The sequence below is a fragment of the Mustelus asterias genome, chromosome 15, assembly GCF_964213995.1.
Source record: "Mustelus asterias chromosome 15, sMusAst1.hap1.1, whole genome shotgun sequence".
Taxonomy (NCBI): Eukaryota; Metazoa; Chordata; class Chondrichthyes; order Carcharhiniformes; family Triakidae; genus Mustelus; species Mustelus asterias.
The window spans coordinates 8,899,963-8,925,578 of NC_135815.1; the positions used below are offsets into that span (position 1 = coordinate 8,899,963).

At 41.0% G+C, this 25,616-nt stretch overlaps 1 protein-coding gene across 4 annotated transcripts in view; it reads left to right on the forward strand.

Annotated features, from left to right (window-relative positions):
* The window catches only part of LOC144504309 (kinesin-like protein KIF13B), a 165,205-nt gene that overhangs the window by 4,677 nt on the left and 134,912 nt on the right, over positions 1 to 25,616 (forward strand). For 3 of the 4 annotated variants that reach the window (XM_078229449.1, XM_078229450.1, XM_078229451.1), the window contains exon 2: positions 24,014 to 24,107. In XM_078229449.1, coding sequence (XP_078085575.1) covers positions 24,014 to 24,107 — 94 coding nt within the window. Of the gene's footprint in view, positions 1 to 16,337; positions 16,432 to 24,013; positions 24,108 to 25,616 lie in introns of all 4 variants that reach the window. The other variant, XM_078229452.1, reaches the window with a different exon arrangement.

Below are 25,616 nucleotides of genomic sequence, written 5' to 3' on the forward strand. Positions count from 1 at the left end.
AAATAATTTGTGATTGATGCCCAGTTAATCTGTGATGGTGGTGTTAGTTATGGGGCAAGTATTATTTAGGATGTCAGTAGAACTTGCCACCACTTCTTTGAATACTACAGCAGAATTTTTTGCATCTACCTGGAAGGGCAGAGGAAGTCTTAGCTTAAAGATTCGTCTTGTCTTAAAGATGATAACAGTCATTGTGCAGCACTCTCTCAGTACTGCTTTGATCCTTTCATTGGAATTAGCTCACTCTGATAGGTCTCCTCTGGCTTTGAAGTGTCTTTAATTAGAACCAACACTGATGGTGACATCCTCACCCACCCTCACCCTGAATGGGCTTGAGGGACTGAATGGTCTTCTGTTCATTGTTATAATCTAGAAACTCCAAGGTGTTTTATGAAGTCAGCCGACACCATAAATTTTGCACTTTGAATTTTGGCATGGGTAAGCATAAGGTGTTTCACTCCAGATATAATTCAAATGACCCACCAGGGAGCTTCGATCAAATAATGTTTATTTAAGAATACACTTAAAATATAGTCGGACAATTAGCACTAACTTTTACCAATTACAAACAAGAAAAAAACAACCATGAGATTGTATATACCCTAACAGCCAGGAATGCAGTTCCAACACAAACGTGCACCCTGGTTTCGGTTTAGCACAGAAAGTAAGTATGCTCACGTGATGCTGGATTTTGCAGCTTTCCAATCCCTGCTGTGGTTTAGAAACATAGAAAACTACAGCACAAAACAGGCCCTTCGGCTCCACAAGTTGTGCCGAACATATCCCTACCTTTTAGGCCTACCTATAACCCTCCATCCTATTAAGTCCCATGTACTCATCCAGGAATCTCTTAAAAGACCCTATTGAGTTTGCCTCCACCACCACTGACGGCAGCTGATTCCACTCACCCACCACCCTCTGTGTGAAAAACTTCCCCCTAACATTTCCCCTGTACCTACCCCCCAGCACCTTAAACCTGTGTCCTCTCGTAGCAGCCATTTCCACCCTGGGAAAAAGCCTCTGAGAGTCCACCCGATCTATGCCTCTCAACATCTTATATACCTCTATTAGGTCTCCTCTCATCCTATGTCTCTCCAAGGAGAAAAGACCGAGCTCCCTCAGCCTATCCTCATATGGCATGCCACTCAATCCAGGCAACAACCTTGAAAATCTCCTCTGCACCCTTTCAATCTTTTCCACATCCTTCCTGTAATGAGGCGACCAGAACTGAGCACAGTACTCCAAGTGGGGTCTGACGAGGGTCTTATATAGCTGCATCATTATCCCCGGACTCCTAAACTCAATCCCTCGATTGATAAAGGCCAGCACACCATACGCCTTCTTAACCACCTCCTCCACCTGCGGGGCTGATTTCCGAGTCCCATGGACCCGGACCCCAAGGTCCTTCTGATCCTCTACAGTACTAAGAGTCTTTCCCTTTATATTGTACTCCTTCATCCCATTTGACCTGCCAAAATGGACCACTACGCATTTATCTGGGTTGAAGTCCATCTGCCATTTCTCCGCCCAGTCTTGCATCCTATCTATGTCCCCCTGTAACTTCTGACATCCCTCCAGACTATTCACAACCCCACCAACCTTCGTGTTGTCGGCAAACTTACCAACCCATCCCTCCACTTCCTCATCCAGGTCATTTATGAAAATGGCAAACAGCAAGGGTCCCAGAACAGATCCCTGGGGCACACCACTGGTGACCGACCTCCATTTAGAAAATGACCCATCTATACCCACTCTCTGCCTCCTTTGGGCAAACCAGTTCTGGATCCACAGGGCAGCAGCCCCTTGGATCCCATGCCCTCTCACTTTTTCTAGAAGCCTTGCACGGGGGACCTTATCGAACGCCTTGCTAAAATCCATATAAACCACATCTACCGCTTTCCCTTCGTCAATGTGTTTAGTCACATTTTCGAAGAACTCCACCAGGCTCGTAAGGCACGATCTGCCTTTGACAAAGCCATGCTGAGTATTCTTGAGCATACTAAACCTCTCTAAATGCTCATAAATCTTGTCCCTCAGGATCTTCTCCATCAGCTTACCAACCACTGAGGTTAGACTCACCGGTCGGTAATTTCCTGGGCTATCCCTATTCCCCTTCTTGAAAATAGGAACCACATCCGCAATCCTCCGGCACCTCTCCCGTCTCCATCGAGGATGCAAAGATCATCGCCAGAGGCTCTGCAAACTCTTCCCTCGTCTCCCACAGTAACCTGGGGTACATCCCATCTGGACCCGGCGACTTATCTATCCTGATGCCATTCAAAGATTCCAGCACAACCTCTTTGGATATTGAGTTGAAAACACTGAGACCTTCTGGTTCTGGGACTTCCAGCACACTGCAAGAGATAGAGGCACTGCTTACCACTAGCTAGCCAGCCACCAGTGGCTAAATTTCCAATACCCAGGGGAGAGACAGAAACACACTGCTTGCAGTCTGGAGTCCTAACAGTTTCTGCCTAGTCACAAGCCAGCAGAATTTCCAACACCAGGCAGAGAGACACTAACACTGTTTTTAGTCTGGAGACAGCTTCTAACTGAACTGAAAGTGACTCTTGGATTTTCCCTGTGTAGGAACCACCTGACCATAACCTGTCAATCGATCGCAAATCGGACAATTCAAAAGGGTTGTAAACGCCATGATATTACATTCGGCCCTTATTAAAAATAATAATGCTGCAATTTTCCTGCTACAGCAACCATAAAAGATAGCGGTACAGACAACGTGGCAACAATCACAAAAGGCCAGGCCTTCTTAAAAGAACTGCAGTGAAACATGCTTAAAATACATTTCTTAAAGGCACAGTAGCATCACATTCTATTTCCTAACACCCTACTATTTGATAGGCTTCTGGATTCAGAACAATGGATTGAATCAAGATGAACTTTTACCATTGTAGGTTGTGTTGTGTGGTCATACCTAGAGAAAATATTGAGCTATTGATCTGTTACAAGATTATGATTGGAGTAGTGATTTGCAAGTTACTCATCCTGAGCATTCTGTATCAATTCATACTCATTTGGGGAATTTGATGTCAGTGAAATTTTTCCCCTCCATACTACTCACCTGGAGCCACTGGTTCTGAATCATCACTTATTGCACCAGAGTTGATAGGGTGGAAGGACACTTGACTTGACTACTGGTATCTTTTATACATTTTCTCCATGTCTTTAGGTACTGGTACAATCAATCTTTGCCAGGTAATTGTTTCCATTAGCCTTTATTTGATTCATTTAATCTAATTTATTAGAAGGACAGCAGAAACGTTTTGCTTCATTTGACCTATACATGCGCACTACAGTGCTTCGGGAATCTTGGATACAGTGAAATCCAAGTTCACATAAATTGCATATATCTTCAGTTGCTGACCACAATTTATACCACAAGAGAAAAGGGTGTCGATTGGTTGACAAGTCAACTCTGGCTGAGGTGTTGCAATGGGGCTCTATAAACTTCCCAAGTTTCTGGGAATTCTTGTGGTCATTTGAAATTAGATATTCTTGCATTTGTCCTGTTGAGTGCAAGATGAAAAGCTTCAGCAACATTTGTCTCTTTTCCGCAATATTCAACTTCATTTCAGTAGAGGAGGAAATGAATTTTTTGCTGAATGCAAGTAATGGAGGTTTCGTTGATTGGCTGCTTGAGAGGATGTCATTTAAGGAAAAATAAATTATAACATTGTTTCGTCAAAGAAAAGATCAGTGTTCCTGTTATTTATGTAGAGGTAGGATGCAAGTATAATCTGACGTGGAGAAATATTCCCCTTGTCCCAAGTGCCTGTCAGATCTGCTGTCTAATTACTGGTACTGTTCTATTATTTCTTCTATTGATATTGGCTTTTTAAAGGTCAGTGGTGCAGCTTGGGCTGACTGAGATTTGATTTTAACATGTTAATTTTTCCTGTAAACTGCATATTCAAAAAAAACTACACCCTTGCCCCTTGGATGCTATTTGTTCCCCCAAGAACATTCCCCTTTATATTTGTTCTTTTGCCATTCCACACACATCAAACCACTGCTTAGAGGACCAAGAGACAATCCTCTAATGTGCTGAAATTCCTGTCCCTGATTTTCAAACCTTGCACCAATGTGGTTGAAGTTCGAAGCTTTGTTACATGTGTGCACGCGCTTGCCCACTACTTAATCATCTGCAGCATATGTCTGCAACAGGGTGTGACACTTCACTACCTGAAACATGGGCTTTCAGATCTTAACCATATCATGTTTGGAAATGTGGCCGTGAGCCCCTATCCTTTAGATTCCACAGTTGTAGTGGCTTGGACAGAGGGGAAAAGTAAACTTAATCTAATAATTTTCCCTTGTTAATTTTCTCTGCTTCCTTTTCAAAGGTGCTTAATTTACTCCTGGGTGCATCATTCTTCTATCTCTCTTGAATGGTCATTTTGCGTATAAAATAGATAGTGGGTCTTGGTGGACCATTCAGTTATTGAACGATGCAATACTGGCTGAGATCTAAGGATTCAGCAAAGATTGAAGATAGTTCGGGTGTCAAACCAGGGACTTTCTTGTAGAATGTGGTCCTTTGTTGTCTTCACTAGTTGAAATATCAGGGGACACCAATGTAATCAGAATGCTAATTTTAAGACAAAATATCTTTTGTCTTGCAGTGCAATTATCCTGTTCCTGTGACTAATTTGTTCTTCATGATACAGTAATCATGGATTGTACTGCGATGTGAACTTGTTTGATAAATGTGCCGCATCCTTTCATAATGTCTGTTGTATGTTTTGTTTGTTCTCTGCAGTTTCATAACAGAAATTAAAGGTTTAGTGGAAAATAAGCAGTGTTGTTGGTTGAACAACCCTGCTGTTTTTTTCAGGAGAACTGCCAAGCTCCAGTCATGGCTCTATTTGGTGCAATTTAGAGATTCCCTGACAGCCTAATGGGTAAAAACACCGGTGGTCTCTGAGCCATATAGCCCAGGAAAGTCCCATATGTGATTCCTAGACTGTGCTGAGTGTCCTTACCCCAGTACACATGGACTAAAGAGGAAAAGTCAGATATGCTTGATTGTTGTCCGGTGACACCTCCCACCCACTAATGAGTAGCTTGCTAACATTCAATGCCTAGATGCAGGGATTAAGACTATTAACCTTGATCACATATCAGATGGCTAGTATTCCCTGTGGATCAACAGCCCGTTTTTCAGGCAGGAAAAGTCAGTAGCATTGTGCTTCTGTAGTGGAAGAGCTGGGGTTCATGAATATAATTTTAATGAAAATGCGATGGGGAGAGTCATCCTGAACTATTTTTGCTCCATAACTAGTTGATAGGAGTTGCACAATAGCGCCATGGACCTTGGAGAAGATCGCTCTTTTTGATATGTTTCTGTTATATGATTACATTGATAACACAATATTTAATGTCCATTCCTAGTTCCTCTGAGGGCATGAGTAACATAAGCCAGATTCTGGAGGAGTGACATGTCCCTTTCCTGAAAGACATTAGTGCACCAATTGGTTTTTCATAACAATTAGCTAGTTTTATAGTCACTTTTCCTGGTATCAGCTCACTTATGGAATTAACTGATTTGATTTAAATCTTGACTGTGAGTGCTAGCTCAGGACTATAACCACTTGCTCACCATGTCCTTTAGTCAAGAGAATATTATTTGACGATGCAAATGAAAATCCATCCAAATTAAAAGTAAACAGACTGAAGTTGTTGAAGAATATATTTTTCACTTTCCTCTTTCCCAACCGTTCCTCCTTGTCTGATATGAACGCAGCTGACAGCAGGAGTACGGAGGAGTAACAGTTTGAGGAGTCATACACAATCCTCGGGTAGTTAGAGTCACCTTTGTAACCTTTATCAGACTTGCTAGGCATTTTGAGAGAACCATTGGGAGAAGGCTTTTTGGTTGACTTATTTGCATGCATTTGTTTATTTTGCATAAAATTTTACATGATAAGATATATTACATCCAGAACAAAGTAGTTCCAATACTGCTGTCAACATCAACCAGCCTCTCATCTATTGACTCTGTCTATACTTCCCACTGCCTTGACAAAGCAGCCAGCATAATTAAGGACCCCAAGCGCCCCGGACATTCTCTCTTCCACCTTCTTCCTTTGGGAAAAAGATACAAAAGTTTGAGATACAAAAGAACAGCTTCTTCCCTGCTGTCAGACTTTTGAATGGACTTACCTTGCATTAAGTTGATCTTTCTCGACACCCTAGCAATGACCGTAACACTACATTCTGCACTCTCTCGTTTCCTTCTCTATGAGCGATATGTTTTTCTGTATAGCGCGCAAGAAACAATACTTTTCACTATGTTAATTCATGTGACAATAAATCAAATCAAAATAGCCAATTATTTGAAACTCCAATCTGTCTACTGTATTTGCAATTGGAATAGTTTATACTGTCTTTGACCGGAGAAACCTGGTTTACATTAATTCTGGCATCTTGCAACAACTCTTGCTGGAACCTTGGGTTGTAGAAATTGATGCTTTATCCAATGTTGATCTTGTTGAAGTAACATGCATGTTCTATTAGGTCATTTTCCCTGTGTCCAAGTTTATTGCACATTAAGTGCCGTGCTCAAGGGTATAATATAAATGGCAACAGCTTTTGCTACGTAACCCAAATTGTTATTTGTCATTGTGTGACAGAAAGCTATTCCACTGTGGGATTCCATTAGAGGTTGGTCCTGTTTGCTTTCAAATCCATGGGTAATTATGTTTTCTGTGTTGGGATGGAGAACACCAACTACAAGTAGTACTGCGAATGCTCTCATTGAGACTGAGTTTTGATCATTGTCGTCTGTTTGCCCATTTTGAAATCCAGTTCAAGATTATTGGTGTCCTGTTGTAGATGGTTAAGCAAGGGCTATGTCAGGGAGTATCTCTTAACATGTAGGATGAACAACAAATATAGCAGGAGTGAAGATTGTTGGGAATGTTAGAGTCATGAGCTTGGGGTAGATAACTTCAAAAAAATGTTTATCTGCTAATGATATAATGCAGAATAGGAATCTTACTCTGTTGCCTTCACATTGATTTGGTGGCACTCCATAAGAACTTGACTTTATGCAAGTAAAAATAAAAGTACATCCTAAAATGTCACCCAGCAGTCTACACTGCGGATTGCAATTCTGAATGGTTCCACAGACACAAAATCAAACTACTTTTTGCGGGCTCATATGAGCATGCAATGACTCCAAAGAATCGCTACCTACAGAATTAGACACTTTGCAAACAAATACTGTGTTGTTTGCGCTGTTTACAAAAAAACAAATCGGCTTCTTTCACTGACAAAATCTTAACTTAGATATTGCCCATGTGGCTGTCCTCAGGCTCTAAATTCTCCTTGGTTACTAATTTCCTATTCCTTGTCTTGGTAATTTCATCAAAAGAGAGAATAATCTTCTCTAGTTCCTCTGAGGGCATCTTGTATAGCACCCTTTACGAGCAGAGGAGAACCCAAATTGCTTTCCAGGCTATGAACTACTGCATTTGCTGTTGTAAAGTAAGCGTCAGTGGCAATTGCTTGGGAATAGCAAGTTTCTGTAAATTGCTTGCGATTGATCTGTTTTAGTGATTTTGGTTACGGAGTAAATTTTGGCCCAGGGACTGAGTAAAGCTGCACTTTGAACAGTGCATCTGTTTGATACAGGATTGAAATGGTGTAATGTCTTTCACTTATCGATTTATTAGTGGAAATTTTACTCAGTCAGTACAGATGATTCTGTGAATGTTCTGGGAATCGTCACATCACAGTAGCTGAAATCAGTAGAAAGATGACCAACACTTGATATCCCTCCCTTTGTGATACAGTGGTCTAGTTGTTATTCTCTCATCTCCAAGCTATTACATCATCTACCTTCCATGACCTTCACCCTTGGATTGCATTAATTTCTATTAGCTTAGCTTTTGAGACTCACTGTCTCTCTGATAGGGATCCATAGCCACCACTCAAAATGCCTGTCTTGTCTACGTCTAGGGGAAAGGATCAAGGCAATTAAGATGGATAGATTTATCCACTAGTAAGTTAGAACTACACTCGAGCAAACAATTATCTTTATGACTCCAACTTCTACCAATCACGAAAAGGACTCAGGACCTGAGCTGATATGGAGACAGCAGATTTCTTCAGTCACTCTCTTAATTAGAACATTGACTCTTCCGTACAAAATGGAGCCTCCACATAACCTCACTTATTATAGCTTTTCTAAACATGGATAAGTCTCTAGGAAGGATTGTAAAGGATACTGGATATTATTAAGTAACAATGAAATTCTGTGATTGGAGAAAAAGTGAATAATCTGGAAAGATAAGGTGAATTGAACTTGTTTGCTTTTCTAATTCCTAAATTATGTGCCATGTTCATGTGAGTAACTTAACTCTGCCTTGGGTAATTGTGTTTCTTTTGACAGTTGATCTTCTTTTGCTTCCCTTGTTCACACACACTCATTACACTGAACAGTCTCATTTCTCATCCAAACACAAACAACATCTTTTCCGTTCTTTCCATCAGTGTGCCATTGAGGTAGGAGGAGGTGGATTCAATTTCAAAATTGAAGTCCAAAATTGCACCAATATGGTTAATGTACATCAATCAATATCCAAGAATTGACTCTTCAGAAACATGGCTTTGTGTTTTTGTGTCTTGGGTTTCATTCAATATTAAATGCATCTAAACAAAACCAAGAAATACATATTTTGACCTTGCTAATCCTGCTGTTACCCAACATTCATCTATCCCTCATTACGTAGAATGCAGTAAATTATACATTTGGGTGGATGATGATTTTTTTATGAGGGCAAGTTGAAATATCCATTGCTTAATTTCTGGCCTGCATAGTGGTAAAACAAACAAGTGGTGGAGCAGTCACGTGAATTCTGTTTTTACATTTGACACTTGATACCCGGGGAACTTTCTGTTCCTGTTTTATCTTGTCCTCTTTGTCCTTCTCTCTCCTCTGCCCTTATTCTCACAGATCTGGAAGGTCATGTAACTAACCTCTACCAGGCCAGTGCCCCTTGTGCATGTAAAGGGGGCACAGTTTGACTCAGGTAAAGGTGCTATGTAAATATAATTTGTCCCTTTGGTTTCCTTCCTCTCCTGAGGAAATAACGTGCATTGTTAATATCTGCTTGGAAATTTCTCCAGCCATTTAAGAAGAGAGGTGTTTTCTTTTTACCGAGAGCTGAGTGGCTAATAGTTAACCCGTTTACAATAATCTGTGTAATGTAACATACCCCGATCAAATTCTTATTGAATATTTAATATGTATGACACATTGTCATATAGATCAATTAATATACTTGAACTAACCCTAATTACTTTTTATTTTTAAAAATAAATCATCAAGCTTCAAAAGTATGTTCTATATTAGAATATGTATCTATCTTCAAAGCATTTGATAGCCAAACCTTTTTGAAATATAAATATCGTTTTTATGTGCTCCTTATTTGTGTTCAGTGAGGTCCTACTGATGCCAGTGGAATGAATGACCATTTAATCTATTTTGGTAGTTGTGATTCACATACACTGGGCAGCTCATTGGAAAAATTCCCTGCTCAGAAAAAAAGGTATGACATCTTTTACATCCATCTTAATTGGTGTTTGAGCCTTAGTTTCACCTCATCTGAATCATGACACCTCTAAAGGTTCAGCAAGGCCCCAGTACCCCACTGAATGCCAGCCTCGATTATGTTCAATTCGTGGAATGGAGCTTAAACTTGCAACTCCCAGGCAAGAATGCTACCAACTAAACTAAGTTGACGTTTGACTTCCACAAGTCTGTACTGGTATACCAACATGCCGCTTCTACTTGCAATTGAGGTTGTTACAATGATCATCTTCTTCCAAGCCACCCACAGTGAAATTGGAGTAGTCACAAAATCTTTACAGTGCAGAAGGAGGTCATTTGGGCCATTGAGTCTGCACTGGCTCTCTGAAAGAGCATTCTACCAAGTCCCAATCCCCTGCCATTTTTCCGTAACATTGCAAGTTCGTTCTTTTCAGATAGCGATCCAATTCCCTTTTGAATGGATCCACCACCCTATGAGGAAATTTATTCCAGGCTCCAACCACCCTCTTCTTCCAGCAGTTTAAAAATTGATGTTCTAGTTATAAAATGCACAATAATTTTTATTATGTTTTATTCAATCCAGGGGAGATCAATGTAGTTCTATTAACTGATATTTGTTCTTGTGCCAAGTTGATTTTATGATTAGATAGCTTAACCAGTAATCTTCTTTAACGTCCATTACTTTCCTTTACTCTTTCTCACCGACTGAAATCTAAAGGCTGGTCCTAATGAGCTCCAGACAGACTAATACCAAAATATTAAAAGTGACAACAAATAAAAGGTGTGGCAAGTTTATTATTATAACTGAAGGGAGTCAAATATTTGGCCTGTCATCATTGCTGCCATTGGGCTTGAGTGCTTTGAGTGATTTAAGTGTTATAGAGCTTTGCTGTACCGGAGGAGTAGGATTTACAGTTATGGTTAGCTCAGTCATGATTGAACTCAGGGGAGTTGAACAATGAACATTAAGTAGCTGTCACCAAAGAATTCTGTGCTCCATGTTGAACAGTGACAGAAAGGTGGGGTGTTAGTTGGCTTGCTCAACTTGGAGGGGATGCAAGGAATGTTAGAGAGATTAACTAATCTTTTTTCTAAAATGAGAAGGAGGAAGTCAAGTGATTTTTTTTCCCTCTTTCAACAACATGTTACATTCTGTTGCATCCTCAATCTACCTCTGACTAAGTTTTTGGTCATTGAGCCTAATAGCAACTTATGTAGCTGGTTCTCATAGTGTTTTATATATTGCTGTTACAAAACACCTAGGGATAATTAATTATGTTAAAGGTGCTATATAAATACAAGTTCTTGTTGTACATATTACTGCATTTTATATGCTTTTCCTTTTGAGTCTTTTGTGACCATTGTTGTTGCTATAAGAGTGCAAGCAAACAGTCAACCCATTAGTTGCTCAATAGAAACACTGGGACGGTATGTACAGTGTACAGGAAAGAGATAGAGAATCTAGTGAACTGGTGCAACGACAGTACTCTCTCCCTCAATGTCAGTAAAACAAAGGAGATAGTCATTGACTTCAGGAAGCTTTGTGGAGGACATGTCCGTGTCTGCATCAACGGGGATGCAGTGGAAATGGTCGAGAGCTTCAAGTTTCTAGGTGTCCAGATTGCCAACAGCTTGTCTTGGTCCCTCCACGCCAACGCTACAGTTAAGGACGCTATAGTTAAGGACACTATAGTTAAGAAAGCCCACCAATGCCTCTACTTTCTCAGGAGGCGAACAAAATTTGGCATGTCTGCTACGACTTTTACCAACTTTTATAGATGCACCGTAGAAAACATCCTTTCTGGTTGTATCACAGCTTGGTATGGCTCCTGCTCTTTCCAAGACTGCAAGAAACTACAAAGGGTCATAAACGAAGTCCAGTCCACCATGCAAACCAGCCTCCCATCCATTGACTCTGTCTACACTTCCCGCTGCCTTGGAAAAGCAGCCAATCAAGAACCTTACGCGCCCCGGACATTCTCTCTTCCACCTTCTTCCGTCGGGAAAAAAATACAGAATTCTGAGGTCACGTACCAACCGACTTGAGAACAGTTTCTTTCCTGCTGCCATCAGACTTTTGAATGGCCCTACCTTATGTTAAGCTGATCTTTCTCTACATCCTACTGTGACTGTAGCACTACATTCTGCATCCTCACCTTTCCTTCTCCCCATGTACTCTATGCATAGTATGTTTTGCCCATACAGCACGCAAGAAACAATACTTTTCACTGTGTCCCAATACATGTGACAATAATAAATCAAATCAAAAATGAAGTTGCTTAGCAAGTTTATGAAGTGAGGAGCTGAACCATGTGAAATAGAAGATATTCAATTCTTAATTTTAGATGTATTTGTTGATTTCAGTTAGGTGTTATAATTGACCCCAATGTTCCTAGGTTGGAGATTGGAAAATCTGTCAGGGCTGATATCTTACCTTGATTATAGTGGGAAGCATGTGTGGACATTTGGTAAGCATGGGATTGGGTAGAGCAATGATTTTTTTTTCCCAGTCGAAAATCCTACCATACCCTCAGCAAGGAACCAATGTTTTCTAGCAAATGCAAACTAAGTTGCTCATGTTCATCTGCTACTCTTAGTCAGAATCTGGGTGATAAAATTAAGTCTCTGAATATATTTCTAAACTCCTAAAAGCTGATTTAACAGCCTAATGCTAGGTCCTTGAATGTTGGATCTCTTAGAATTTGAATGAAAAAAAACGGAATCTCATCCTTGTCTGAAAGCCTCATCCTTCCTTGCAGCCCACAACCCTTTGAGTTTTTTGTGCCCTAATTCTGGTGTCTTGACCATCACTTATTTTAATAGCTTCACCAATGGTGGCCGTGACTTCAGCTGCCAAGGCTATATATCTAAACTTTGGAATTCCACCCCTATCTCTTTGGCCCAGGTAAGAAAGACACTTTACCTGAATGCACGTAGCATTCGAAACAAAGTAAATGAGTTGACGGCACAAATCAGTACAAATGGGTATGACCTAGTGGCCATTACAGAAACGTGGTTGCAGGGTGACCAGGACTGGGAACTAAATATCCAGGGGTATCAGACAATTCGGAAGAATAGACAGGAAGGAAAAGGAGGTGGGGTAGCTCTGTTAATTAAGGATAACATCAGGGCGGTAGTGAGAGACGATATAGGCTCTAAGGAGCAAAATGTGGAATCAATGTGGGTGGAGATAAGGAATAGTAAGGGGAAAAAGTCACTGGTGGCCGTAGTCTATAGGCCCCCAAATAATAACTTCAAGGTGGGGCGGGCTATAAACAAACAAATAACAGGTGCATGTAAAAATGGAACAGCAATAATCATGGAGGATTTTAACCTCCATATTGATTGGTCAACTCAAGTCGGACGCGGTGGACTTGAGGAAGAGTTCTTAGAATGCTGTCGCGATAGTTTCCTCGAACAGTATGTTACAGAACCCACGAGGGAGCAAGCTATCTTGGATCTGGTCCTGTGTAATGAGACAGGTAAAATTAATGATCCTCTTGGAATGAGTGATCACAATATGGTTCAATTTCTAATACAGATGGAGGGTGAGAAAGTAGGGTCCCAAACCAGTGTCCTCTGCTTGAACAAGGGGGATTACAATAGGATAAGGGCGGAGTTGGCTAATGTAGACTGGGAACACAGACTAATTGGTGGGACAGTTGAGGAACAGTGGAGGATTTTTAAGGAGATTTTTCTCAGTACTCAGCAAAAATATATTCCTGTGATAAAGAAGGAATGTAAGAAAAGGGATAACCAGCCATGGATAACTAAGGAAATAAAGGAGAGTATCAAATTGAAAACCAATGCATACAGAGTGGCTAAAATTAGTGGGGAACCAAAAGATTGGGAAGGCCTTAAAAAACAACAAAGAACTACTAAGAAAGTGATAAAGAAAGGAAAGATAGATTATGAAAGTAAACTAGCACAAAATGTAAAAACTGATAGTAAAAGTTTTTACAAATATATAAAACGGAAAAGAGTGGCTAAAGTAAATGTTGGTCCCTTAGAAGATGAGAAAGGGGATTTAATAATAGGAAAAGAGGAAATGGCCGAGGCCTTAAACAAGTTTTTTGTGTCGGTCTTCACAGTGGAGGACACAAATAGCTTACCAATAATTGACGGTCATGGGACTGTAGGGGGTGAGGACCTTAAAACGATCACTATTACTAAAGAGGTAGTGCTGGGTAGGTTAATGGGACTTAAGGTAGACAAGTCCCCTGGTCTGGATGGAATGCATCCCAGGGTACTAAAAGAAACGGCAGAAGAAATAGCAAATGCATTAGTTGTAATTTATCAAAATTCACTGGACTCTGGGGAGGTGCCAGCTGATTGGAAAACAGCTAATGTAATGCCACTGTTTAAAAAAGGAGGCAGACAAAAGGCAGGTAGCTACAGGCCGGTTAGCTTAACATCCGTAGTTGGGAAAATGCTGGAATCTATCATTAAGGAAGAAATAGCAGGACACCTGGAAAAGAATGGTTCAATCAAGCAGACGCAGCATGGATTCATGAAGAGAAAGTCATGTTTGACTAATTTACTGGAATTCTTAAAGGATATAACGAGTGCGGTTGACAGAGGGGAACTGGTGGATGTGGTGTATTTAGACTTCCAGAAGGCATTCGATAAGGTGCCTCACAAAAGGTTGCTGCATAAGATAAAGGTACACGGAGTTGGGGGTAAAGTGTTAGCGTGGATTGAGGATTGGCTATCTAACAGAAAGCAGAGAGTCGGAATAAATGGGTGCTTTTCCGGTTGGTAATCAGTGACTAGTGGCATGCCGCAGGGATCGGTGCTGGGGCCTCAACTATTTACCATATACATAGACGATCTGGAGGAGGGGACCGAGTGTAGGGTAACAAAGTTTGCGGATGACACAAAGATGAGTGGGAAAGCAAATTGCGTGGAGGACACAGAGTCTGCAGAGAGATTTGGATAGGCTAAGTGAGTGGGCAAGGATCTGGCAGATGGAGTATAACGTTGGTAAGTGTGAGGTTATCCACTTTGGAAGGAATAATAGTAAAATGGACTATTATTTAAATTACAACATGTTACTGTGCAGAGGGACCTGGGGGCCCTTGTGCATGAATCACAAAAACTCAGTTTGCAGGTGCAGCAGGTAATCAAGAAGGTTGGCCTTTATCGCGAGAGGGAAGGAGTATAAAAGCAGGGAGGTCATGCTGCAACTGTACAGGGTACTGGTGAGGCCGCACCTAGAGTACCGTGTACAATTTTGGTCCTCTTATTTAAAAAAGGATATATTAGTTTTGGAGGGGGTACAGAGAAGGTTCACCAGGTTGAATCCGGAGATGAGGGGGTTAGCGTATGAGGAGAGACTGAGTAGACTGGGCCTGTACTCATTGGAGTTTAGGAGGTTGAGAGGAGATCTCATAGAGACATATAAGATAATGAAGGGGCTAGACAGAGTAGAAGCAGCGAGGTTATTTCCACTTACAATGGAAACAAGAACTAGTGGGGCATAGCCTCAAAATATGGGGGAGTCAATTTAGAACAGAGTTGAGGAGGAACTTCTTCTCCCAGAGGGTAGTGAATCTTTGGAATTCTCTGCCCAATGAAGCAGTAGAGGCTACCTCATTAAATGTGTTTAAGTCACAGATATAGATTTTTAACCATTAAGGGAATTAAGGGTTATGGGGAGCGGGCGGGTAAGTGGAACTGAACCCACTATCAGATCAGCCATGATCTTATTGAATGGCGGAGCAGGCTTGAGGGGCTAGATGGCCGACTCCCGCTCCTATTTCTTATGTTCTTGTGTAAAGCTCTTGGTCATCTGGTTCATGGCCTAGTATCAGAACCTGCTTTATAGTGCCTCTTGTGAAATATCTTGATGTTTTATTCATCATTATTATATTAAAGCAATCAAAAGTTACAGTTATGGGATGAATTATTCATCCTCATAGTAATGCTCTACCTCAGCAAAGGACACTGACATCAAGCTGTACAGCTACCTTTCTTGAGCACAAAAGTAAAATGCTGTGAATGCTGGCAGTCCGAATAAAAACAAAAAATGCTAGAAATACTCATCAGGCAGCATTTGCAGACAGCAAAACAAAGATATTGGGTGAATTTTCACAGGAGTGACAATTGCCATCAGCTTACTACTATGCTCCTATTTTTTACTGTGAGATGGACCTTCTAGTTTCTGGCCCGGACATCTGGACTGAGCCTCTTCAGAAATGCTGAGCATACCTGTTCTGGGAGTCCTCAGAGCAGGATCATCAGGGGAAGCCAAGCCACACCCTGGCATTAACTGTCATATCCCTCAGAGTAGAGAGTTTAAAGATCCCAAAGCAGCTTTGAGAAGGTAAAGTGTGAGGTAAATGGGTGGGAAAGGGGGGTAGGGTGGTGGGTGAGGAGGTGGTGGTCAAGTGGCTGGAGGTCCAGGGGGAAATTGGGAACTCAGTACAAAGATCGCCATGAGTTAAAACTGGTTAATCTTTCTAACTTTTCCTGGGTAACCATTCTGCTAAGAAAGTCAGACTCATCCAAAGTCTACATCTTTAACTCGAGGAGAATTCCAGACTCAGGAGAATTGCCTATCGGAAGTCTAAACTTTCCAGGCATTTCTCATGTAGTCAGAGTGTTGGGACTTTTGGCGGGTCCTCCAGTGTGTCTTGGTGGGGAAGGGGGCTACCTCAGAGGTACGACCATCCAGAGATCGGGTACCAGATTAGTAACCTTTCCGAGATAATGCATGATCTAAGTGTATTTGGCATTTTCTGGTTTTTATTCTTTGCAGCCTGGAGACAGATTACAAGAAAGTTACGAATGTGCCCATCCAGAAACAACTCAGCCCCCTGGATACAGTAGATTCTAGAGGTTGCAGGAAAAAGGTCTATTTTTGCATGAGTTTCTCTCTTTCTCTATTGCCTCAGGCTGTAGGTGTTATATTATTTGTAAAGAGCCGAAATGTAAATATTATGCAAGTGTGTATCCAGGGTGCCACGTTAATCGCTGCATTACAGTCAAATACCACAGAACAATTCATCAGTCCACTGGCCATATGCAGAGCTCTAAGCTCCAGTGTTTGAGTCTTAAAGTGTGATTATTTCGAACTTCTGGGAACCAGAAGATATAACAGTACGTTTATATATTTTAATTCCAAAGGAACACAAGCCTCCCTGTGTTCTCCCTCTTCACTCCAAGGGAAACATTTTAAAAAGGATTGTTTAATATTTACTACTGTGGTGGCATGGTGGCACAGTGGTTAGCACTGCTGCCTCTCAGCGCCAGGGACCTGGGTTCGATACCTGGCTTGTGTCACTGTCGGTGCAGAGTTTGCACTTTCTCCCCGTGTCTGCGTGGGTTTCTCCAGTGCTCCAGTTTCCTCTGACAGTCCGAAAGACGTGCTGGTTAGGTGCATTGGCCAAGCTAAATTCTCCCTCAGTACACCCAGAGTGTGGCGACTAGGGGATTTTCACACTAACTTCATTGCAGTGTTAATGTAAGCCTACTTGTGACACTAATGAATAAACTTTTCACTCTGAGCTTTGAGTGCTGTAAGCAAATGACACTCCCTCCAGTAGTAGCAGAAACTATTTTAGTTACTCAATGTCCAACAGATGTTAAATAGGTATTTTTTGCAGGCCTTCAGCTTTTTATTTTGCGCAAACAAAAATAAAAATCTAGATATCAGTATCTCAATCTCTCTATCTCTTATACTTCCTCTATTAAAAGCTGTGAAGTGGTTTTGACTCGGTTGATCAGTGAAATGCCGAAAGTTTGCTGACTGTATTTGTAAATTTCTGCTGCTGAGGAAATTTTGCACGAATTTCTCAGTGAACAATTATCAACCAACTGATGCTTGTCACACTCAGTTTACTATTTTGCCTGGAGGCAAATCTAGTAGATTGCATTTGAAAATTGCTCCTGACCTGTGCCTTGATTCTTCCACAGGTAACAAATGACTGGTGTTGTAGGTTCCATAGGGGATTTCCACAGTAACTTCATTGCAGTGTTAATGTAAGCCTACTTGTGCCACTAATAAATAAACTTTTAAAACTTTAAATTATAGGTTTGTTACTCCAAGAGAAGGATGAAAAAGGACGCAATAGGACATCAGGCCCTTATTTGTAAACATTATTGGGGTTTCTGCTAATCACTTGTGAGGAGCTTGTTATTCTTGGTTAGATTTGAGTTAACTGGGATTCTACAGTTGGCATTAGCAGCCCAAGTAAAGAGAATCATAATACCACAAAGTAGGCCATTTGGCTTCCGGCATCATTGCTAGCTCCCCAACTGCAGATCTAATCTCATTTTGCTTCTCTCTCTTTTTTCTTTGTCATTCTTTCTATTAAAAATACACTGTGAACTTGTGCTTCCTGATGACTAGTTTAAAATGCTCAAAAGAGTTAAAGTCTAGACATAGATAGACAAGGGACACCTGGCTTTGACTTATAATTTTAATAGTTCAACATTTGTATGAACAGTGGATCGTAGACTTCTGCAGTTTTAGTTGCATCATGATACATCATTAAGTCCTATGATGTGGTTTTGTGCAAAGGATATCCTCTATTGAATGTTTGCAATGTTGATATGTGTCTAACACAGTAAGGAGTCTAACAACACTAGATTAAAGTCCAACAGGTTTATTTGGTAGCAAACGCCACTAGCTTTCGGAGCGCTGCTCCTTCATCAGATGGAGTGGAAATCTGCCTATGTGTCGATATGTGTCTAAGGCAGGCAAAAAAAGGCCAGCCGCTTTGCCACAGGAAAGGAAGGTCAGAAGGGTTAGACTCTGCTTATGAATTTCTAGTAAGAAGAACTTACTTTAGCCTGACAAGACGGTTCTTTTAATTATCTCTCACCTAATGTCATTGACATTCTTGACATTGTGATGAGAGATTATTTAAAAAAATATTTTTTGGGATTATGTTAGTATTCTGTGTAGGTAAAAAAAAAAGTTGTGTCTGTGTTCAGGGTTAATTAAATAGGCTGCGAGGTGTAAGAAATAAAAGTGGTGTTAGGTTGATGCATTTGTAATGAGAGGTTATGGTGAGTTTGTGTTACAGGTAAATAGGTTGGATCTAAAATTTGCATTGAGAGATAAGTGGGGAATTTGTTTTTTTAGCTGTTGAATTTCAAAAGGGAGTTCAGAGGTGATAAGGAAAATTCGCAATTTACGAAGGTTCCATGAGTAAATGGAGAAAGGTGTATTAAATTTTATTGATCCTAAAGTGGAGGTAAAGTAGAAAACACAGAAGTTTTGTATCTTTGGAGAAGTTGAGTTCAGAGAGGTGTTTTGAGGATAGTGGAATCTGAAATGCAAGGCAAAAAAAAATTTCACTGAGTTGTGGTGACTGAAAGTTTTGCATTGGAGGCAGCCACCCAGTATTAATCCAGAAGAGTCTTTGTTTAGGAAATAGGTTGGTTCTAAACTTCCCTTTAGATTTCCACACCAGAGTGCGAGTGTTTGAGGTGTTGTGCAGGTATACCTTTATTTAAAGTCGTGACAATACATTGTCTTGGGTAATATTACTGAATTTTTATCATTGAAATCTATCGGGGTTTGTTACCTGAAAGGTTTTTATTGCATACTTTTGATCTTTTAGGGGTTGTTCTGTATGATTGTTTTAACTGTGTAACTTTAATCATGTGTGCTGAAGTTTTTTTAAATAAATCTTTTGAGCTTTTAAAATTTGAAAGGAATTCGACTGGAGTTCTATGCTTTTTGGGGTCAGTAGCATAATAAAAAAAAGTTAGTCATCCATGAGGCAGAACTTACCTCGGGGTCTGGCTTGCTCAGCAATAACATCTGCTGTGGTCATGACATTCTGAAAGCATAGGTGAGACATGAAGGTGGAGGAAGCAGTTTCCCCATGTTCTAAATGCGGAATTCTTGAAGGAAGAGAGATTTTTGGAAAATGTGTATGTTTCCAGATACAGAGCAGAATTAGAGCCTGCCCACTTTTTCTAATAATTGGCTGCACATCTGTCACAGTATGAATGACTTGTTTTAAAAGTTGCTCAAATCTTTGCTTCCTCAACCATTATTTTTATTCTTTCCTGGGACCTGATCCTTAATTGCCCTTGAGAAGGTGGTGGTGAGCTGGTTCTTGCACCACTTGCAGTACATGTGGTGCAGGTACACTCAACGCTGTTCAGGAGTTCTGGGAATTTAACCCAGTGACATAGAAGATACAGTGAGTTTCAAGTTCAGATGGTGCATGGCTTGGAGAGGAACCCGTTGGTGGTGCTCTCTCATGTGGCTGCTACCTTTGTCCTTTGTGGTAGAGGTCGCAGGTTTGGAAGGTGCTGCCAAAGGTTTGCTGCAGGGTATCTTTTATATGGTACCCACTGCTGCCACAACATGTTGGTGGTGGGGAGAGTGAATGATTAAGGTGGTGCATGGGGTGCCGGTTAAGTGGACTGCTTTGTCCCGAATGGTGTTGAGCTCCAACTTTTTGAAGCCGCAATTATCCAAGCAAGCGAGAATACTCCTGACACTTGTGGATGTTGGACAAGCTTTGGAGAGTTAGGAGGTGAATTAATTGCTGCAGAATTCCCAGCCTCTGAACAGCAGCTGGAACCATAATATTTATGTGGCTGGTCCTGTTAGATGTATGGTCAATGGTAACCCCCAGAATGTTGTTTACATCTGAAACCTTCTTCTCCAAAGGCATGGATTTCCAGTGGGCTTCAGAGGCTCCCTGCTCCCTTGACTAACTGGACATTGTTCATATACAACCCTAGATGGACAGTGTTGATGGAATTGAGACATGGAATAGTGGAAGGGGAACAGCCCAGTGCTACTTGATCCTGACCTTGTCTGAAGTCTACAATGTGCACTTTCAGGAAGAGTCACTAGATAATGTTCAGGAATGGGAACCTGGATTGTTTTTCCCTCTCTTGGCTATGATTATATAGAGGTCAACTGCACACATTTCTGTGGCCACCCTCATTGTGAGCAACTAATCTGACACTGGTAGAAGAATGGTCAATGTCGTACATTTTTGCACTGCTCGCTTAATTTTTATTTACTTTTGTTCATGGGATGCGGATGTCACAGGAAAATCCAGCATTTATTGCCCAACCCTAATTACCCTGAGAAGAAGGCTGCCTTCCTCAGCTGCTGCCATCCATGTAGTGTAGGAATTCCAACAGTGCTATTGGAGAGAAACTTCCAGGATTTTGAACCTGTGACAGTGTAGGAACGGTGATATATTTCTAAGCCAAGATGCTGTGTGACTTGAAAGTGAGCTTGCAGGTCCGTGTAATATTGCCTGATTTTATCTCTGTCTCAATGTTTCTGCTGCCGAAACCCTCATTTATGTCTTTGTTGCCTCCAGACTTCACTATTCCAATGCATCCTGGCTGGTCCCCCACATTCAATAAGGATAGATAATGAGACCTTCTCCACGATTATGTTCAGCACTGGTGTCCCGCAAGGCTGTGTCCACAGCCCCTTACTATACACCTTATATACTTATGACTGCGTGGCCAAATTCCCTTCCAACTCCATTTTCAAGTTTGCTGATGACACCACTGTAGTGGGTCGGATCTCAAACAATGACGAGACGGAGTACAGGAAAGAGATAGAGAATCTGGTGAAATGGTGCAATGACAATCTCTCCCTCAATGTCAGTAAAACGAAGGAGATAGTCATCAACTTCAGGATGACTATCATGCCCCTTCAGGCAACTTCATGCCCCTGACTACATCAAAGGTGATGAAGTGGAGATGGTTGAGAGTTTCAAGTTTCTAGGTGTTCAGATCACCGACAACCTGCCCTGGTCCCTCCAAGCCAATGCTATAATTAAGAAAGCCTGCCAATGCCTCTACTTTCTCAGAAGGCTAAGGAAATTTAGTTTGTTCGCTACGACGCTCACCAGTTTTTACAGACGCACCATAGAAAGCATCCTTTCCGGATGCATCACATATGGCTCCAGCTCTGACCAAGACTGCAAGAAACTACAAAGGGTTGTGAACATAACCCAGTCCATCACGCAAACCAGCCTCCCATCCATTGACTCAGTCTACACTTCCCACTGCCTTAGAAAAGCAGCCAGCATAATCAAGAACCCCATGCATCCTGGACATGCTCTCTTCCACCTTCTTTGATCGGGAAAAGGATACAAAAATCTGAAAACACGTACCAACTGACTCAAGAACAGCTTCTTCCCTGCTGTCATCAGACCTTTTGAATGGACTTACCATATATTAAGTTGATCTTTCTCTTCACCTGATTGGTGACGGTAACACTATATTCCGCACCTCATCCTTTCCTTCTCTCCTATGTACTCTATGAATGTTTGTATAGTGCTCAAGAAACAATACTTTTCACTGTATCCCAATACACATAACAAATTCGATTCAATTTTACCCTCTGTAAACCTTGACATCAAGGTAGCACTTGACTGAGTGTGGCATCAAGAAGCCCCAGCAAACCTGGTGTCAATGGGAACCAGGTGGAAAACACTCTGCTAATTGGTGTCATACCTGGCATAAAGGAAGATGGTTGTGGTGGTTGGAGGTCAATCACCTCAACTCCAGAACATCACTGCAGGAGTTCTCAGGGCAGTGTCCTAGGCCCAACCATCTTTAGCTGTGTCATCAATGACCTCCCCTTTCATCATAAGGTCAGAAGTGGGGATACTCACAGATGACTGTACAATGTTGCGCACCATTCACGATTCAGGTACTAAAGCAGTCCATATCTAAATGTAGCAAGACATGGTCAACACTTAGGCTTGGGCTGATAAGTGGCAAGTAATATTCATGCCACACAAGTGCCAGGCAATGACCATCTCAACAAGAGAAGATCTAACTATTGCCCCTTGACATTCAATGGCATTACCAGTGATGGAAGGTGTGAACGTTTAAGATGGTGCATGGGAATAAATTTGGCGTACTTGGGGAGTCGATGAATATTACTTCTAAGTAGTAAGATTGGTATAGAGCTTTTTATGGAGGAAGAACCAAAAGATGCTTCAGTTTCAAAAGGAAAATAAAATAAATGTCAGGTAAGAATGGAAAATTCAAAAAAATGCAGAGACGTTAATAGCCAAAGGTGTGGCCGAAGAAAAGGTTGTTGAGATTTCTGAAATCAGGGAGTTGCAGTGAGCAAGAACATCATGGATGAATAATAGGCAGACAATAAGAGAGCAGGTGAACAAAGAGAAATGGAAAATGCATGTGAGGACATGAAGGTGCAAGGTAGGGTAGGCAAGGCCATGTGCGTGAAAAGCCTAGTTATGATCACATTTGTGTATACGTGCTGAAAATGTTACATGATGTGGAGATCCCAGCGTTGGACTGGGGTAAACACAGTAAGAGTTTTAACAACACCAGGTTAAAGTCCAACAGGTTTATTTGGTATCAAATGCCATTAGCTTTTCCGAAGGAGCAGCGCTCTGAAAGCTAATGGCATTTGCTACCAAATAAACCTGTTGGACTTTAACCTGGTGTTGTTAAAACTCTTACTGAAAATGTTACAGGCAGGTGAGGAGGGATTTCCTACTCCTCGTTTGGTAGCAACAGTTTTTAAAAAGAATATGCTGGTCGCGCGCATGTTTGAAACTCCCACACGCACAACTGTAATACAGAATGGAAAGATAGATTGTGATTTAAAATCTAGTAAAGTTAAAGGATATACTGCTATTAATGGTTGGTGACTTAGCTACCTCTAGGTTGAACTTGGTGGTCCTCTGAGTTCAGCTTCAAGACGGTTTAAAGATGTAGAGGTTTGATTTATCAGATTGCAGCTACTGGGTTGAGCTTTTCTAAAAATGTAAGTGGCCCATGAAGAGCCAGAAAGCATACAGGGTTGAAACTTGCAAGTTGTATGAAGAGAGAGAGAGGCCCACACAGAGATGCTGGTTTAGCATCTCATTTGCTTGTACTGGTTTCTAAAGAATCCAGGTGTTTAAACATGCATAGGGTTTAAGCATGGCTTGTCACGTGACACATTGTATACCTGCCCGTTTACTCCAAATAAGATTGTGTAGGGCTTCTGGTTAGATGATGCCTGGATAAATTCCTTGCACAGCCAGAGTCCCTTTGTCCAAGTGATTATATCTAGTTATTTGTCTCCACCTGGTTGAGTACCCAGGTAATTGTCTGGATACTTGCTAATGGATAGGAGATGGCCCCTATTCATAATCCTTCCAGGCAATTGTCCCCATAAGGCTTTACAGACATGTTATCTCCATTTCCCTGGCTTTGAGTGTCGAAGGTAGAGAGACACAAATGTTCACCTATCTTTGACTGTGATTTCAGGTCATTGAAATGTGGCTTCAGTCTTTAAAAAAATGGTTTCAGACCAGTAAATTCATATTCAGTCATTTTTTAAAGTAAATGGCTTCATAACAGTTTATCTTTACAGATATAAAACATTTACCTGCTTTCTGATATAGGTTAAAAAATGAATGTTTTGTGGGATGACATCAGCCTTATTTTTCTTGCCTTTTTTTTTAGAAATTGATTTGAACACAAAGTGCGTTGTAGATGTTGAGGGCAATCAGACTATTCTAAATCCGGCTAATGCCAACCTCGGTAAAGGAGATGCCAGGTAAGCCATTTACCATATATTGGACTTTCTGTATTATGTTTTATTTATTCTGATGATTTTCTCAGTATATTGCATATGTTACTTTGAAGAGTAATATTTAAACAATACATGAAAGGTTACATCAAACAGTTAATCGCCAACTGCCTTGATTCTCAGTAACGAACTATTGATTGAAATGCTGTTAAACTTTCAGGAATAAGGTCACAGTTCCTTCTGTGTACAAGTTGATCGCAGCCAGGTTACTGAAAGTGCACTGACTGCTGTCTGTGAGGAACCAAACTTGCTGCATATTATACAGAGCATGAATTAATTAAGCTGTTTAAATGTTCTTACCAATTCTTCTAGATTTCAAAGGTTGGGAGAAAATTTAAATAGCCAGAGTTTCCCGAAAAGCGCTGTGTTAAAACATAGCCTTTCTCTCTGTCACAGGACACTGAGAGATATAAAGAACAATGAATGAATAGATCAGAGTGAATTTTGAAGTAGCAATTTTGCCTTGTGGTTAAAATTGTGAATGGTGCACCCTTTAACCTCTTTCTTCATGTGCTTTAATTTGGACCTCTTTGAGATTACCCTTGTAATTAATTCCTGTAATTGATTATTCTATGTAATACTGAACAAGGAGTTCTCTTGTGTAAGCATCACCCTACATTAATAGCAGGAAGTGCACTTACAGTTGATGTCAGTAGGTGCAACTAGTGAGTGAATGCAAAATGAAAGCCTGTGTGAAATTATACCCAATTTGCAAGCAGCTATAAAATAACAATCTAATTGCAGGGGGCAATTTAGAAGCTTTAGTTAGCTTTTGTGTTTGTTGATGCCTTCTGGATCATTGTGGTTAAATCTCTGACTAGTAATCAACTCAAGGTATCTGTCATTATTGTTGTCTATACTGTTAAACCAAAATATTTGTGACATCTTGTAAGATCTTGTCTCGCTGTTTTTTCATTCACCTGCTTGCATGCTTTCAGTGTGTTTATATACACTAGCTAGTCTTTAGGTGCTACATATTACATGGCATGTCAACTCATTTTGTTTTGTACATTTTTCTTTTCTCTCCTGAAGCCTATCTAGTAGTTTTACAAGCCTTTCCTGACTGAGGGAACGGGATGGAGTTTTGCTCCTTAAATATCTGTAAGCAGTAAAGATAATGAAGGTTATGCTGGTCCAATTTTCCCTCCCGAAGGGGAAGCACTTGAATGTGACTGAACCTGGGAAGCAGCTGCGCAAAGCATCTTAACACAAAACTGCCTTCCAGCACTTGGAGGTGTGGGCGACTGAAATTCTGACCAGCTGTGCCACTATGCCATCCCAAATCACATTACATTGCCAGGTCAGAGGAAATATAAAAGGACGAAGGCTATCGGGGATGCAGTTAATAAATTAGCACAAATATTTAAATAAAACATAATAAGACCTGTTGTTGAGTGGAGTGAGAGCTGTGCTTGTCATTTGGGATTTCACACCTCCAGATTGCATTGATTGCTGTGTCGTTGTGTACAGCCTTGT